This window comes from Notothenia coriiceps, unplaced genomic scaffold (assembly GCF_000735185.1).
Source record: "Notothenia coriiceps isolate Sejong01 unplaced genomic scaffold, NC01 NC01_scaffold00016822, whole genome shotgun sequence".
Classification (NCBI taxonomy): Eukaryota; Metazoa; Chordata; class Actinopteri; order Perciformes; family Nototheniidae; genus Notothenia; species Notothenia coriiceps.
Window position 1 is genome coordinate 19,595 of NW_011349523.1, and position 18,287 is coordinate 37,881.

At 40.6% G+C, this 18,287-nt stretch overlaps 1 protein-coding gene across 1 annotated transcript in view; it reads right to left on the reverse strand.

The window, feature by feature from the left end:
* Positions 1–2,483: 2,483 nt before the first annotated feature.
* nf2a (NF2, moesin-ezrin-radixin like (MERLIN) tumor suppressor a) overlaps positions 2,484–18,287 on the reverse strand; it is a gene marked incomplete at its 5' end in the record, with an annotated part of 17,363 nt that continues 1,559 nt past the window's right edge. Inside the window, 10 exons of the mRNA XM_010776241.1 lie at positions 2,484–3,217; positions 7,730–7,889; positions 8,863–8,981; positions 10,342–10,447; positions 12,210–12,427; positions 12,713–12,835; positions 13,913–14,026; positions 14,173–14,247; positions 14,418–14,552; positions 15,636–15,711. Of these exons, the coding sequence (XP_010774543.1) occupies positions 3,167–3,217; positions 7,730–7,889; positions 8,863–8,981; positions 10,342–10,447; positions 12,210–12,427; positions 12,713–12,835; positions 13,913–14,026; positions 14,173–14,247; positions 14,418–14,552; positions 15,636–15,711 (1,177 nt within the window). The remainder of the gene's footprint in view (positions 3,218–7,729; positions 7,890–8,862; positions 8,982–10,341; positions 10,448–12,209; positions 12,428–12,712; positions 12,836–13,912; positions 14,027–14,172; positions 14,248–14,417; positions 14,553–15,635; positions 15,712–18,287) is intronic.

Consider the following 18,287-nt stretch of genomic DNA (forward strand, 5'->3'; position numbering starts at 1 on the left):
TTCTACTTTCACCAGAGTATTTTTAAACACGAGTATCTGTACTTCTACTTGAGTAAAGGATGTGTGTACTTTTGCCCTCTCTGTCCCCCAAAGTCTATATGACCTGCACTCCCAAGATGTTATGCATATGCTGGTTCCTAAAGTGAGAACAGAACTAGGTAAAAAAGCTTTTAAATATGCGGCCCCTTCTGCCTGGAATAATGTACAGAAGGAGCTGAAACTGTCAGATTTGATCACTATGGGGGAGTTCAAGTCCATCTTAAGGAAAGAGAACAAGAATCCATTGGTCGATGTGATTGCTCGTATATCCCAAAATTAAATTATTTTTAATGATTTATAATAGTTTATTTCATTTGTATATTGACGGTTAATGTGCCATTTCATTTATGTTTTACGACAGCTGTATTCGTCTGCCTGTATTGTTTTGTGTTTTATCTGTTGTAACTTTGATCATGCTGCCCACTTGGCCAGGTCGCTCTTGTAAAAGAGATTTTAATCTCAGCGAGACTTTTTACCTGGTTAAATAAAGGATATCTATATGTAGGTAAAATTAACTTCGATTTGAAACAGAGCTGAAATTTGGCAAATAATCCAACAAAAGACAAATTGGCTTTTTGTTGAGGTAGCCAGCATGTAATGATGTGATCATATAAGTTAAATGGAAAATCTCCTAAACAACTGAAACTGTTTCTTTTTCAATTATGCCCTCACTATTTTAATTATGTATGCCCTCACTTCCAAGCAACATGGGGTTAAAGGTATACCAACTCCTGTAAAAGGGAAATAATGATGTTTTATTTGCAATCCTACTGAGCCAATGTCATTTCTACTGCATTATGTTTTCATTGCCTGAAGTATGCAGACTCACCATGGATTATGACATAAGGGTTTTCCCTTCATATTGTTTGTGCTTCTTTTATAATCAAGCAGTCCCCGTAAACTCCCCTACCCCTGCAGTACGCTGCAAGACAAATATGTGTCTGCACACAAGTGTGTGCAGGTGTGACGTCAACTGTGTTCCCCTGAAAATGGAAAAATGACAAAAGATGTGTTTCTTTCCAATCATATTCCCTCTCCCCTGTTTCATAAGGCAGTGCTGACGCAGAGGCAGCGGTGACGGAGGAAGGTCTGTGTCTGTTAGTTTTCCGTATCCCCCCCAAAGACCCCTCCACCAGAGTCTAAGCCCCGGGGGAGAGTTGGCTCCGGAAGACACCTCTTTTGTCACGACACTGACAGGCAAAGCGTGGCCTTTCTCCAACAGAGCCCAGAGGTGACAGAGCTGTGGAGAAGCCCCGTGACCTCAGTGCCACTCACTCTGCCAGAGAGCTGTCAGTCTCAGGAAACACACACCACGGGAAGGGACTCACATTAAAGAGTTAACACACAACTCTCACCCACGCATCCGTAAGCACACACACAGATCTTGTCACTCAATTAAACAGTGTATGTGATCTGACTCTGGATGGAAGGTGCTTACGTAACACTTGAATCATCTCACAGGTGTAATTGGATGTCGGTTTGGGTCGCGTGGAAGAGGTTCTGACGCCAGCAATATCTAAGCTCACATGTTTCAAAGTCTCCCAAAAATAACTAACAAACGGCTTATTTCTGGATGGGAAAAAAACGCAAACATACAAAAGAACTCACACCTGATATTCTTTTATTTTACATTATAAACATACATATCTGGTACAATGTTTCTGTAAAAAATTGATATCTAGTTATAAAAGGAAACTTTACCTAGTGTTTTTTTCAAATACTGCTTAATATTATTGTTAAATGCAATCCTGAAAGAAATATATTTCCTTCACATTGTAAAAATAAATTGCTTTCAGAGGAAAAACAAACAGTAACTCAAAAAGACACATTCATTCAAAATAGATGCAAATTCATGTTTTTTGATATAAGTGGTTGACTGGTTGTCTTCACAAACACACAAAACACGGACAGATGTGACACAAGCTCGCAAAGAATCCTAGTTTCTTTGCTACAATGTGTAACGGCATCCTAAAAAAGTGTGAGGCAGGCAGAGAAACACGACTCCTCTGTGTATCACAGGATGTAAACACAGGTCCAAAGGCCTTGTGTACAACAATATGTTTACATTTACCATACAAATTGCATTAAGACACAAACATGGAAACACAGTTTGAGATGTTGGAAACCAGGCTCAAACAACAAAACCAAGACAAATGACTCGTAATAAGTGACATAAGTGGATTTTTCAGTTTATAGTATCATTAATATCTACCACGGCCCATCAACTCCCAGTATTAACAATGAATGGTTTAATGGCAAAGGAAAGCTATATTTGTATTCCTTATTTAAACATTCCATAAAACAAAAAGATATGTTGGAGGTGTGTGGCGCGGTGGATAGAGCCTTGGTGTAGGGATCAGGGGTCACAGGTTCAAACCCCACTGCAGTCAGCATGTCGTTGTGTCCCTGGGCAAGACACTTCACCCCAAATTGCTCCTGTGGGGATTATCCACAGTATTGAGTATGTAAGTCGCTTTGGATAAAAGTGTGTAACATGTAATGTAATATAATATGTATAACAAGATACTTTAAGGACTTCTTTTTTGCATTAGAAATCAAAATGGCAGTCTAAACGGCCCTTACTAAATATCAAATATTTGAGTCAGGTAAGGGCAACATTTCTTATAATCAATGTGTTCTTTTGTTCAACTTTATCCCTTAGAAGTCTATTTCTATTAGAATTGCAAAACAGTCAAAAAAAGTAGGTCATCCAGGATTTATATAATAACAATTCTTAAATTCAAAGTACTGTCTCATTACAGCCACAGTGGAACTGGATCAGTCAAAGACCAATGTTATTCCTTCTCATCATCTACCTTTGTTCTTCGCATGAATAAAAACCAATACCCATCCAAAGTATTCACTGAGAATGTGCTGTATTCACACACTCGGACTGTAAACACACACAGATTTAGAGCTGTGACATTATGTGTTCACCATGTTTCGTACACACAAGGTCCCTGGAGCTACAGCAGATAAAGGCAGTGGTCATTTTCTTCTGTCTCATAGTGGTTTCCCAGTAAGAGCATAAGGTCTCACAGTGGCGGCCAATCATTTAAACCGACCAGGAATGTAGAGTGATGAGGTTCTTGGCAGGTGTGCATCCCCATCTTTACAGGTACGTAGTTTACAGTTCCTCAAAGAAGGCCACCCGGGTCTTGGTGCTCTGTAGTGTTAGCTATGGAGGAAACAACAGACCACATACGATTTTTTAGTCTGAAGTAAACAAATACTTAAACAACAAGCAAGGAAGAAAAAGTTAAACAATTGGACATTGTCACTGAAGAGTAATGTCACAGAAATCATCACCTTTGTATATTCAATGCAAGCACCATGACCACCATGTCCAGAAAAGTGCGGGAAAGTACCAGATAACGTGCAATTGTCCAAAAGTCTGACCAAAGTTTTGATTAGTTATAGCGTATTTTATACATTAACTTCTGACTGTAGTGCAACATTATCTTGGTGTTACAGATGGGCACTGTAATGTTTGTCGGCAACATGAATTATGGGCTGTTTATTTTTGCCATGTACAATCATTTGCCCAAGTTGGTAAAGACGCATAGCGGTTCAGTATACTTATAACAATGTTGGGTTGTGGAGTGGGGGAGATATACCTGTCGATCCTTGATGCCTAAAAAGATTCAAACTGTATGTCTGTTTCCTGTTTTATTTTTTAGACTGTTTCACCCCACGTGTCTTGTCTGTTTTTACTTCCTGTCTCTTTTGATGACCTGATCGTGTTCACCTGGTGCCCCTGTGTTTTTCTGCCCTCCTCAGCTGTGTCGTGTTCTTGTGATTAGTCCTGCAGTTATTTCAGTTCTGGTTTCATGTCATTATTTGTTGGATCCTTATTTTCAGAGAGGTTTGGGCTGTTTGTTTAGCCTTACCATGCTATGCCAGAAAACATTAAAGGTTTTTTTGGGTCCACCCTGTGACACAAACGATCCGAAGACTGCAGGAAGGAGTATTTCTAATATTCATTGATACTAAATGTGTTGGAGGCAACAAACTACATCAACTCCTGTCTCGCAAATGTCACCAGTTCTCATCTGGTCACCCTACCCTAGCACCCTGCAGGGTCTCTACTTCTTGGGAGCTTGTTGCACTCTAATCTTACTAAAACCAGTCTTTTATAAGAGCCTACTGATGCTTTAGAATTATGCAGTGTGTATTTATTTATTTTCTGACATTTATTTTCTGACATATACCGTAATTAACTTCATCAGCACTACTTGTAGACTGCTCTAGCAACATAACCTGCACTATTTTATTCAAATGTTCAAAAGTTTCATTTGCGCTATTTTTATTTGTTGTCTTATGTCCTATATACTGTATAATATCTTACAGCTGGAGGACCTAAGATTTTTATTGCCATAACTACACTGTAGCTACTGTGCATATGATAATAAAACCATTCAATCTTGAATCGTTTAATACACCGCAAAATACTGGAACAAGGTCAATTTAGCTGCCATGCTAATGACGATACACACATTTATGATTTCTGCAAAGTACATATAAAAAAGCTCAAACAACCACAGAACATTTCGATACAACACGTGATTGTGACTTGACTAATCAAATATGTTCTCATAAGGAGAGGATAACTGGAAAGTCTGTAGACTGTTGTGTATTACCTGAAAAGACCCCCTTAGGGTAATTCTGTTTTTATTTCATCTCTGATGGTATGTAAAAGATATGTAAAAGATATGCAGCATTCTCGATACAATCTACATTGAAACCCAAATCAGGCTCGATGAGTTTGCAACAAAAACAAATGTGTAGGTTATTTTAAATTCCTTTCTACTGCGGGACTATCAAACAGAGCAGGGTGTGTAGAAGATGAATGCAGAGAAAGTACTGCTAATTGTTTTTCTGTCCAGGTTTAAATGAGCTGGTGATGAATTCATTCAGACTGTGCTTTAACCCCTTTGGCACAGCTTAGCATTAGCTTGTCTAAAACAGCTTCTGTGAGCACTGCTTCAAAACGACTGGGCAAACTGTTTCCCCTCTTCAACATCTGTAGGGTAAAGGGAATTAAATACGCTGCCAAAGTAAATATTAGACTGAGCAAGATTGAAGAGAGTTTGGAAGAATCCAGCTTATTTCTGGGGAATGTGTAGATGGAGGCAAGTAAGCAAATCTGAACAGATAATGTGTGGGCAAGGGATTGATTTGCAGCACGATGTTTACAGATGAGCTTCTATTGTCCCGACTGACAGGCATACTGAACCGTACTGTGAGTGTGTTCTCAGCTTTGTACTGCACACTGCAAACAGTCTCCATGTCGGGAAGAGAGCAAAAACTCTTTATAAAAAGGTTTTCATATTTCACAACAGCAACCTATTGACATGAAATAAATGCGTTTGTATGTTGTATGGATACTTGTGAAGACTGCGATGAGAGCAACCTCAATGGTTGACCTCTTTTGTGCCACTTCACACAGTCTTGATGGACTGCCACATAAAAAAGAATAAAAACATTCCCTCTGTGTGAAACTTCACACGGGATCATGCAGCTCTAGTGTTGTGATTCAGGCGATGAGAAGCAGCTTTCAGGAGGGCCTTTGTAGCCGAGTGGTAACTGCGCATTCCACATTACAGCAACATACACCAATTATATTATTTGCCAACCACCTTTTTTATTGAAATATTATCATGAAAGAGTACCTGATTAAGATAATGATGCAGTCTTTCTACTTCGTTATGAAGCTGTGCAAAACGTGGGTGTTAGCACAGGTTTGACCGGAGAAAGCCACACAGCCATCCAATGTTTCAGATCAAAGTTAAACTCTGAATGCTGGATGGAGAAAACTTAGCCCGGAGAAACAGCCAGTCTCTTCTGGCTCTCAGACTTGTCCTTTCTTGCTCTTTCCCTCTTCTCTCNNNCCCCCCCTTCTCCGTGACACAGCTTCCTTTTAACTCTTCATCCTTTGAACATTTTTGGTCAACCTCTGCCTCCCCTCGGATCCTCGCATCGTTTTGCAACGCTGACCTGGTTTCCTCACTGTCCATTCCACTTCTTCCTGCAATGCCATGTGCCCCCCCCCACAACCCTCCCATCCAAAGAAAGATAAATGCTGCGTGCCTGTGGTTTAATTAAATCAGCACTTTTAACTTTGCTCACTCTCCCCCTGCATGCAAAAGCTGCCTCCCCCCATCCATCTACATGACAAATGACCAAGCAGAAATCAATTAGCGCTCGCTTAACAGGAGTATTTTACAGGAAGGCAGAGAGGGTGGGCTTTTTTCTAATGCAATGTACTGAGAGCACAGATCACATTTGTATTTGATACGTTTTATTGAAATGACAGACACACTGGGGTGGGAAGATAAAGGAGAATGTGTCTAATCTGCTAGTTCATCAAAGGACAAGGGGAACTTTTTATAGCAAATCCATCGCCAGTCAATTTAGGATTATCCCTTCGGCTAAAAGGAGATATTTCCGTCTCATTTCATATCGTCAAGCGAGACACTTCTGTGAGATGAAATACTTAAGCTATTCTCACTGAGGGAGTTGACCAAAGATGCATACAGAAATACAGATTTCTCTTTCAGTTGATCTGTGAGATCTTTGGAGAAAGTAGACTTAAGACCAGTAATCACTGTGCAGTTTTAGAGGTCATAGTTAAAAAGTGAAGGAGTGCTCCACCTATCCGCATGGGGTTCCATCCAAAAAGAAACTTTAGTCTGAAAAATACCCCAGGGAAAAGTTTACATTGTTGCTATTAAGTGATGCTCTGAGAATCAGTAATAACCCGCCTATGAATACTAAGAGGGTTAGGCAAGTTCTTGAAAGATTATGTAGGATCAGTATTAAAACCACATTTACACTTCTTGTGTCTCCAGCTGATTGGACAGCTTTGGAATAGCTAAAGAGTAACTTTTAAATGTAACTGCAATGCATTAGAAATAGGGCAGGGTGTTTTATTAACTACCTCTCTAAAATGATTTGATATTTTATCCAAACCAATACAAGAAAGGCTAATCTGCAAAAATACCGTACACTGCCATTCACACTGGGATTTGATTCGATTCAATTAGGAATTGCACTGGTATCTTTACTAAAACAAAGTGTGACTAACAATAGTTTCTCAACTTGCCAACCCAATGAGAAATGACGATATGATGCAAGGCGCAGGCAACGACTGCATGTAATTATGGCTGTAACCAGATTAAACATATACTTTGCAAATGTTTCATTAGGACAGAAAAGCAAGCAATACACATCTGAGTCTGCAAACACTGCTGAGTCACCATGATTACAAACAAAAACTCTGCCCTTAAATCTTGATGAATTATTTTTCTATCTATCAATTCCTCAGTAGGGCTGCAGGATTAAAGCCATAATGATTGCACTTAAAACATCACTGTTGATTAGGTTTATTAAGTTGTGGGAAGCTGAAATCGTGGTCGCCATTCATTATCAATTGATTGTGCAAGTCTTTCTGCAGGGAAATTGTCAAAATCCCTTTAAGAGGTAGATGTGAATCCATTTTCGGTTCTGCTACTAGAGTTTTTGTTGCATATACACAAGATGCTAAAATAAATACAAATGATTGACAGTGAGTGTAAAAAGACGAGGCATGAACGGGGTCAGTAGAGTGTATTTTGGAGAGATGTACATTTGGCACGTGTTACAAAGTGTGTTACGTGTACAGCATGCAAGCAGCCGAGCTGAGATTTACCTTTTTAAAGTTGCTGTGCTTGCTGGTCCCCTGCTCGGCGTTCTGGTTGTGAATGACGTCCAGAGGAGTCTCTCTCTCTTTCATCTTCAGACTCTCAATCTCTGTCTTCAGCTCATTCAGCTGCTCCTGCAGGTGCTTGCTCTTCTCCATGTACTCCACTCTGAAAAGGATCACATTGCAGGTTGGGAGACAGTTACTACGAATCTAAGTCCCCGTCTGCACTATGTCCTCATTAGATCTAACAGTATAATAGCTAGCACTGACATCACCATTATGAATAAATATAGAATCAATGGGCATCTCTGCTTCACTCCTCTTAACATGGGCCCTGACAAAGAGACATGACCGTTGTTATAATAATAATAATAATGAAGCTTGTACTGTTAAACCATTATTAAATGAGGTCATACAAAGGCCCTCTGCATGTCGGAAACAAAAGTAAATCCTTGTATTCAGTGAATTTTCTCTAAAAACTTCAGATGGTGTCTTAGCACTCAGCAAATAATAATTAAAACACAACCTCTATTTTATGTTTAGTAACTTTTTTCCAGGCATTCTAAACCAAATTAAAAGCACTATTTTGAGAATCTGTGCTCTAAAATGTGCAAATTATTAGGACGTACAGCTTTGTAAATGTATCTATGACAGCCGGTGGGGGAGGTTTGCTAATGCTTGTTGAAAAGTCCATTATAAAAATGAAAAAAAATAACTCTTCTTAATAAGAAATCTCCCTGGTCATCACTGTCATGCGACAATTGCATTTTTTTATTAAAGCTCTTGATTCCATGGCAGTCTTTCTTCTTCTTATGAACAGTAATCCACCAATCGTCGACCTGTAGCCTCTCGGCTCACTTGCCTTATTAAATAAAACTTAATTACCTAACCATATAATTACTGCTGTTTAAAATGTGTTCTCCTGTCTGTAATCACTGACACCAAGAGCTAACAAGCTAGAATGCTGTCATTGACATCAGCGTGGGTCGATCGCCAACTGGAAGTACAATCCTGAATTCATGTACATCTTTCTCAATCACATGTTAGTGTATTACAAATCTGTCAAACTTTATTTAATCAGATTTTGCAGAGGCTGCAAGATATCAGGCAGCCCCAGCAGAGTAAAGCCGGCCACTCACTTCTCCTTCTCGATCTCCATGGAGAGGCGTTTCATGTCGGTGTCTTTAAAGTCAAAGCTGAGGTTCTCCCTGCTGAAGCTCAGGTCGGGAGGCATGCTGTCAGATGGCAGGCCAGGGGACTAGGAGGGGAGATGAAAGGAGAGAGATTAGAGGGAAGGAGGTGAAGTAGACGATTTGGCAGTGGGGAAAAAACTGAATAAAGAAGACAGTGGGAGGGACACGAAAAGGACAGAGAAAAGGTAGAAAGGGTTCAAATAAATACGCGAAGGAGGAGTAGATGAAACAGAGTGACAGGAAATTCAAGAGACATGGAGGAATGCATGGAAAAGACATTAGGGACATAAGGGAGGAACAGAAGGGATGAAAGATATCAACGTTGATGGTCATGGACCGTGAACACCCGCATGTATGCTTTTAGATCCTGACCAAAGGTCTGAAATGCATCGGCCACATGTCACTTTGGGAGTGAGCCAGTAAAGAAGTGGACCTAATACACAATATAAATGTAAATCCATTGGTTGGCGTGGGATTCCAAACTACAGTATGGATTCAATTGAAGTAAATACAGACTGGACAAACAGAAAAAAGGCTATTTGTCCGGTACAAATTGGAATTGTAAATAATGTGTGTGTGTGTGTGTGTGTGTGTGTGTGTGTGTGTAGACATTTTTTTGTTTTTACGCATGATCTGATAAATCTATAAGGGAGTTCCAGGGGTAGCATGTCTTTTGTATTTATGTGCACCAATCTGTTTAGGCTTATCATTCATAACCTTACAAATCAGTTGTTCTTTAGTGATGGCCAGCATTAGAATGTGTGTGTGTGTGTGTGTGTGTGTGTGTGTGTGTGTGTGTGTGTGTGTGTGTGTGTGTGTGTGTGTGTGTATGATTTTTGCAAGGCTGAAACAGTTAACTATTTACATTATTTATTTATCTCTGTCTAAAAATATATTTAAAAAAAATGCCCTTCCCATTTTACCACATCTCACACTGGAAAAGCCTCAACTTTTTTGGGATACTAAAACATGTATCCAGGAACTATAGAAGAAAAATGTCATCCAGATTAAAGAGAAAGTAATACAAAAACATTCTTAGTAGATCAACAGAACAACAATGGGCAATCAACAGCTGCCCACTATTTTTACAATTGACACAATTATATTTAAAAATAGCAGAAAAAAAAGCTGTCTTAACTCTCAAATATTGAGTTATCATCCCTGATACACCACATCAAACTGAACGACATCACTTTGAGAATTGCAGGGGTACAAACTCATCAGAGGCGAACAGGGGGAAAAGATGCAAAAGCACACTAGCGGTTTCACAGGAAGATAATGAGAAAACGGTTAAATGTTTTAAAATGTAGATCAACGGTGGATTTAAGCATGGAGATAAAGGAAACAATTCTGTATGGGGGATATCAGTTTAGGGCACTTGAAACAAATACATTATAAAAATATGAATGCTAATGATTCAGTCACCGCGTAGACAGCCCTGTTGGTGATCTCCAGCAGTTTGTGCTTGGCCCTGCGCTCCGACTCCTTGGCTTCCTGCAGGTCCTGTCTCAACTGCTCAGCCTCTCTGGCCCTGAGGGACAAACACAGACAGACGCAGTTCATACTTTAATTCACCTACCAATCCTTCAAAGGGGACAGAATTATCTAAATTGAATCCAGAATCATCTTACATAATCGGTACGTTGGTACTCGAAGACCCTGGGAATGTCACTCTGTTATTACCTGGGTGATCAATGTAACACCGAAGCACAACATCATTTCTGACTCCATTATTCCACCATGGAGTTTGAATGTTATGTGCAGGTGATTACATTTATTTTGATTGTGTTCCTGAACTCTCAGCGGTTCCTCGTTGATGTGGGGGAGCTGTGTGCCTCGAGGGTTTGAGTGGACACAGTCATTTACATGTTGAGTGCCACAGGTTTTAAGTTCCTCTGGTGCATAAAGTGCTCATCCAGAAATTGCAGTTACTGGCAAGTGGTTAATGGTGCCTATTTGAAATGATTGTCTAATAAATTGCAAAGTAGAAACTGTAAAGTGATATTCTTAGTATCCGTGTATACTGTTTTATGATCAAAACGACCTCAGTTCTTTGTTACAATGGATCAGCATCTATCAGGCTCATCACAGTGCTGATCAAGAAACACTCATCACTTCCTCTCCTCATTCATCTGACCTCAAAAGAACTAAAGATAAGTCAACAGCAGATGGTTAAAAGTAGCGGATTGGAACTAGGATGTGACAAGAACATTCATATTTAAAGCAGAGATAAAAAAACGCATCAAAAGTCTGTTTCAGCACTGTGGAGCTTCAGTGGGGAGTAAAACAGTGTGTTTGATAGGGACTCCCACCATCAATCGATTCGACTGCTAACAATTAACTGGCACAAATGAACTGCAGCACCTTAGTGCTAGGAGGAGAGCTGCTGAACAAAAGCTGGCTCCCCTTTGTAACTTTCCGTGTGCAGCAGCGTGGCAGTAACCGCATGATTACCGGCTGCAGTGCAAGAACAAAGCCTTCCAAATTAAATGATTTTAAAGAAGTTAGAAGTTCTTTGATTGACCAATTTGAATGCAGCTGCAGCGTTATGCTCACAGCGTATCGACTGATTTATTTGCTGCTGAGCAAACTGAAATAAAGTATAGGGATTTGGGAGGGAGACTTGCATTATAAAGGTAACACTTTGGGAAAGTGAGTAGGTTGTGGGGTTAAGTTGTTTAAAGGTCCCCTATTGTACTGTTTTTCATCAATATATTATAGGTCTCAGATATATACAAAACATGTCTCTAAAGTGTTTGGCTCCAAATACCAAACAGATAATTATAGCATCCCATAATCCCCTCTGTTTCAGCCCTGTTTCAAAAGTGCTGATTCTCTGTCTGTTACTTTAGACTGCCAAGGCACACCACTCCCCACGCCCCTCTGAGAGAGATTTGGTTAAAAAGAACTCAATGATTCAGGTGATAAGGTGGGGGGGGGGTTACCTTGGTTGGTGATTGGCTAATGGTTACACAAGCCAAGAAAATCGTTATGACATCATAAAGTGGCCAAAATCTGATCAGCTCATTTTCAGACAGGTTTTTATATAAATGCATCAGGATGAAAAGTGTGCAAATCTTTTGTTCCTGAAACTTTCAGAGTCTCTTTACACAGAGGGGACACGTGTTGATGTATAAAAGACATGAAAAAGTGGATTTTGCATAATAGGTGACCTTGAAGGATCTAAAAAACATGTGCATGTGAGATGAATACAGAAAAAGAGAATGTATGCATGACAGAGACAAATCCACTGCAACATCATCGGCTGTACACTCTCCTCCTCCTCTCCCCACCTCCTTTCCGATTCGTCGGCCATCTTGAGGGCCAGCATCTCTGCCTCCAGCATCTTCTGCTCCATGAGCCGCCGCTCCTCCTGGCCACGGATGGCCGTCACTTTGATGCGTTGCATTTCTGTCTCGGCCTCTGCAGCTTTCTGGGCCAACAGCTTAGCCTCCTCCTCCGCGATCTGGGCCTTCTCAGCCAGCAGGTCCGCCGTCTGCTCCGAACGCAGCTGGAGAGGAAGAGGAGGGAGGACAGACAAAAGAAGGATGGGGAAAGGGGGAAAGAAAAGTTGGAATTGGGAGTTGAGGGGAAATGGAGCAAAGAAAGAGAGATGGAGTTACGGGGCGAAACGGGAGCGAGATTGATAGAGGGGAAAGAATAGACAGTGAGAGACAGTAGAGTGGAAGAAATGACATGAACAGAGGGAGGAAGTGAAGTGAGAACGGTGTGAGACAAGCTCAATTTACCAAAAGAAATGTTGCTGAAACTTTCCGTATTATGTGACGTATCTTACCAGTGCGTCGTTGGCCATGTGGGCCTCGTCCTGCAGCTGAATCAGCCTCCTCTTCAGCTCGTCCCTGGCTCTCTCTGCCTCCTCCCGCAGCTGCTTCTCCCGCTGCAGACGCTGCCTCTCTACCTGAAGGTCACAGGAGAGAGGATATGGTGGGGAACAAACGAGTGGAAATATGGATGGAGAAAGAAAGAAACAGAACCAAACATCATTAAAGAAAATGATGAAAATCCTGAGAAAGCATCATACAAGAGAGGGAGATCAGAACACTTCTTTGTTGTATTGTTTTTTCTATATTAGGACCCTCACTAGCCTGAGCATTGGCTATTCTTCCTGGTGTCCACACAAATATGGTCAAACACACATGTACACACTATAGCCACAAAAATACAACAAACAAACAAACAAAGCAACTAATGTCATTTAATTAACATTTAAGGATGGAAGTGAAACAAAAATAATCAGCGGTTTAATTAATAAAAAGGTAATTTTGTGTTTGTATTAACAAGTCAGTGCCCTTAAATACTCTATGTGGGTGCTTGCTTTCCCTCTGTTGTCTGACTTGTAATAACAGCCACAAAGACATGTGCTGTACTGTTCAATTGAGTTACAAATTGCAAAATATTTGCAATAACATCTAATTTTGCCCTCTTTTTCTGTGTGTCCAATGTTTCCAACTCACAAAAAGTAGCATTCCCTTTGCTGTTTTTTTGTGGAAATGTATACTACATTTGAAGTGGAAACCTGGCTACTAACAAGTTCATTCCTATACCCCCTTCTTTGTTTCCTGATATCCATGTACCGTAATTTTCGGACTATAAACCGCGCCTTTTTTCCCAGTGCTGGGAGCGCACCGATTAAGTTTGAAAGTTGAAAAGTTTGTGTGTCTGAAACGCTATGTGATACAGTACAGTTTATACAGCACAGTACATGTTCTGTAGCTACTATTGCACTAAATGGTAACACTTGAATACGTTATGCAAATATGCAACTTGTTTGTTGAAATGTTAATAAATGGGAGCTTCCTCAAACAGCCATCTCTTTCCCGACAATCCCCTCTGTGCACGAACCCTTACATATGGTAATTAAACATTAAAACACCTGCGGCTTATAGTCCAGTGCGGCTTATATATGTACACATCATTCAATTTAGCTGCTGCGGCTTATATTCAGGTGCGACTTATAGTCCGAAAATTACGGTACCTGTTTTCGGGCCCTCTCCTCTCTGGCCTGAGATTTCATCTGCTGGACTTCCAGTGAGTCTACCCGGCGGCGGCGTATGAACAGGTCATGGTTCCCTATACACAACTGGAGGATCTGCACAGAGAAACACAACCAAAGAATGGTTTATATTTACAATGATGTGTCAGAATATCAGTTCATCCCAAAACTCTTATTCACCAGCATCTTCCACATGTTATGAAGACCTTCACTATGAGAAATGACAAACTTTACAAACTCACCAACTTGTTGACTCTTAGACGCGAAGAGTTGAACTTGAAAACATTGGTTTTCTTGCCGAGAGGTCTGATGGTAAACTAAACATTACGAAGACAAGAATACCAGATTGTTGATCAATACACAAGAGGAAAGAACAAAGCGAACAAAGAAAATAAACTATGACACTAAAGTATTGCCTATATGTAGCTCGTTATTTAACTGAGTACCGCAGATCTTTGTCACAAAGAACAACAGCAGATTCTCCCACCTCCTTGTCGCTGTAGGAGATGTTGCGGATCTCATTCCAGGGGAAGGAGCACTTTGGTGTCAGCCTGTTGTCCGGCTCGTAGATGTGCAGCCCCAGGGCGTCCACTCCCAGGAGAAGATCGGTTCCCTTTTTATTCTGAACCACACACACAGCAGAGTGAACAAAGCTTCTCTTCTACCATCCATGCAGCCAACATGTATACTGTATGTACTTGCATGTGACAGAGGTGTCATTGTGGTGGCTCTGCTAGCCAAAAATATACCAAATGAACAAAGCCAGTTGTGCGGGGGTATGTGCAGTCTGGGCTTGCTGCTAATGCTACAGTCTAGTACTTCAGTTGAAGTTGACCTGCTGGTATTCAAATGACTGTGCATTTTAGAGAATTCACTGATCAAGGCTGGAGCGCCACAAGTAAACTTATGTTCATATTTCATTATGACTCAGCTGGAAAATGATCCACTGCGTTGTAGCAGCTAATTATTTAAGCCCACAAAATACACATTTGTTTTTAAATTGTTAAAGATTAAAAAATCCCTTTTAATAATGGACATTAAGCACAGGATAATTTACCACCCTATCTCATCACACCACAGTACAATTGGCAAGCCTCCTAGTCTCTTTCACCCTGCACGTCTTTTTGTATTGCTCAAATTGGTTATTGTTCGTGGCCTTTGAATTATTTTCTTTGTTTTTTTAAATGTGGCTTATCAGATTCTGGCATGCTCTGGATTTCGCCATGAATCGACCATAATGCCGTAAAAAAAACTATAACAAAGATGTCACATGCAGCCGGCTGCAGTACAGATGTGAAGAAGGAGTCCATTGAAGTCAGCTTTCGTTTATAAGATACCAAGATTGAGAAATAAGACATTATTTATTGTGCATTTTCTGGAGAGCGAAGGTGGCTCTTCTGTACAAAGTTGTGTTTTGATGCAGAGTCGGAGCCAGCTTCACTAAAACAGATTTCACCTATAACTTCAGGATGTCAGAGGATACTTTTAATTATATCTGTTTACGCCCATCCCAAACAATTTAGGACGATTCAAAAGATGTAGGGCCATATATGAAAGTGGCCCAAATCAGAATTGATCATATCAAATTCCATGTGACTTAGGATGTTTACACTGTCACATATGCACATAAAAAGAAAATCAGATTTGGGCAACTTTTTAAAACATATTGGCTTACTTTGTATAGATATAGCAAACATTGGCTTACCCTGATTAAAAAGTAATTGACGCCATACATGTCCAGGTCCTGAGCTATTTTTAAATACTCCACCTCAGCGTCTTCCCTGGTGCAAGACAGACAGAGACAGAGAGAGAGAAGGAGAGAGAGGGGATCCAAGGGAATGAAGAAGAGGAGGAAAGGGCAGGAGGAGAAGAGGGACAGAAGTGGAGAGAAGAAGAGATCAGACTTTTATTCCTTTGCTTTTGTGGAAAGCATCCGTCATGTGATCTACAAAAACTCTGTCACACAGCTCTTGCGAGGGTGAAGACATAAGCACAGAACTGACAGAAGACACAAGTATGATTTGCTAGCAGGCTTTAGAGGTCATGCTTGATGGAAGACAACACTTGTTCTGATGCCTCAAAGACTTAAATACTGTGATAGAGACATCAATCGTTTCAAACTTGTTTTCTTCCTCTCCTCCTGCCAGATCTGTTTGGATTTCAGGGTTAACTCAGCAAAAAAGAAGAGCATTAGCATACTTTGATGGCTGAGGAAGAATCAGGGCATGCTTCCGCCTACACTTTTAATCACTTGCTGTTTGATATGGGTGGTGGGAAATTGATGATTTAAGCTTCATCAAAGTTTAAACAGGCAAGATAGCATTATGCCAAGTAAACAAATCTTAACTAGGTTGGACACTGAGTACATTCTGACTTGAGAGTGTAATTGTGTTGTCTTGGGTCAGGGGTCAGCTCTTTAAGCCCTCTGCTCTGGCTCCCTTGAGCTTGGACAAAAATAAGAAGGAAATTAAATACAAATATCTGTAGGACTATTTATATTTCTTTGCACGGTTCAAAATGTTTCGTATCTTGTATTTTGAGGTGATACTGTGACACAAACAAAACGGTTTTAATTAGGTCAACTAAAATATGCGTCATATCCTATACCAGGAGTGGCCAACCAGTCAGAGGTTAAGAGCCACATTTTTTCTATGTTACTGCAAAGAGCCACATCAAACACAGTCACTGATACCGCTTGTTTTAGTTTTTAGTTTTCTGGAGACAAGATTTCAACCACGACACTGATGCATTTTTTTAAATCCTCTGGAGCAGAGAGAGGAGCTGTGGATTATTGTTATTGATTAATGCATCAGTGTTTCTTAGGATCAAAAACACTAAACTCACAACTTAAAATGAAAACGTTTAGTTTATTTAATAAAAGAGCACATGTTCAATGTGAAAAGTGACAGTAGTTACAGATTATTTGCAATTTGGTGCTATATATATATTTAAAAAAAGAAAAATTATATATATATATTTTTTAAACACCTTGAATTTCAGGGGGGGCGCGGGGCTCCATTGGCGGGGAGCAGCGCCCCTCCAAGACAATGGTAGGGGAAACACTGGATAATGTTTAATCAACGATTGGTTCACTGCATCCCAGGTGTTATTGTGATTGGCTCTTGGGCCACATCAAAATTAGACGCGCTGTCATCCTCTCATACTGACACCTGACACCACACATACACACGTAGGGATAGCCGGGACGAACACGGGACGAAAGTAACGGAGCGATTTTATCCGAGCCCAAACAACTTTGACCAGCCAAATTACGTCAGAATGGTCAGCATTCGATACTTAACAGACCTACTAAATATCAGGTTTAACTGTCAGGAGTAGTGTTGTCACGGTACCAACATTTTGGTTTCGATACCAAGTCAAGAATTGCGATTCCGATTCTTTTTCGATACTTTTCTTAAAAAAAGTCTTAAATATAATTATTGTGATTTATTTCACACCAGAACCATAACTATAACACAAACTTTTAAACAATGAGAACAATAAATGACAAGAATTCGTATTAAATAAAATGAATACATTTCTTACAGACAGGCCTCGTGGTGTCCGTAGGCTTGCCCTCACTGTCAAAGATATAGCTAAAATACATCAAAATGTCGCTTCTGGCGTCTTTTTTGTCAACAAGCCGAGGCGCAGCGGCAGTTGCACTCCCACTTCCAGCCATGCTTCTCGTTTTCTCACATGCTCTGGCAGCTAGCGTGTGCACGAGAGAGGGGAGGCACTTGAGCGTGCTTGAGAGGGGCGGGACTGCAGGCACGGCTACAGTGCAGGGATTGGAAGCAGAGCTCTGAACACACACAGCTCTTAATTAAAACTGCGCTTTCTCACCGGAGTACTTTTCCCCGTCATTCTTAAAGTACCATACTAATGAAACGGAGGAATCGTAACGTTTTTAACGGCAGGGTATCGCGGTATACCTTTCAAGTATCGGTACACCGTGCAACACAAGTCAGGAGTCAGTGTCTCTCCCCCAAACTCACACATATACAATTCGATATGAACTGAAGAGCCGCATGAAACTAGGCAAAGAGCCGCATGCGGCTCGAGAGCCGCGGGTTGGCCACCCCTGTCCTATACGGTCCCGCACCAGCACCTTTTCTTGCAGGCGAATAACCTGACCCCCGGCTCGATGAGCGAACTATGGATAAATCAAAGAAAAGAAAATATTGGAGGAACACAGAGGGTTACAGGGTGTACTTTGAGGGTTTGTGACTTTGCAGACCGTTTATATGCATGAAAAGCTTCATAACACACAAGGGGACGGGTAATAACCAGAAAAACATGACATGGGCCCTTTAAGACATATGAGGCCTTGTGGTTGTGGGGAAGGAACATGTCA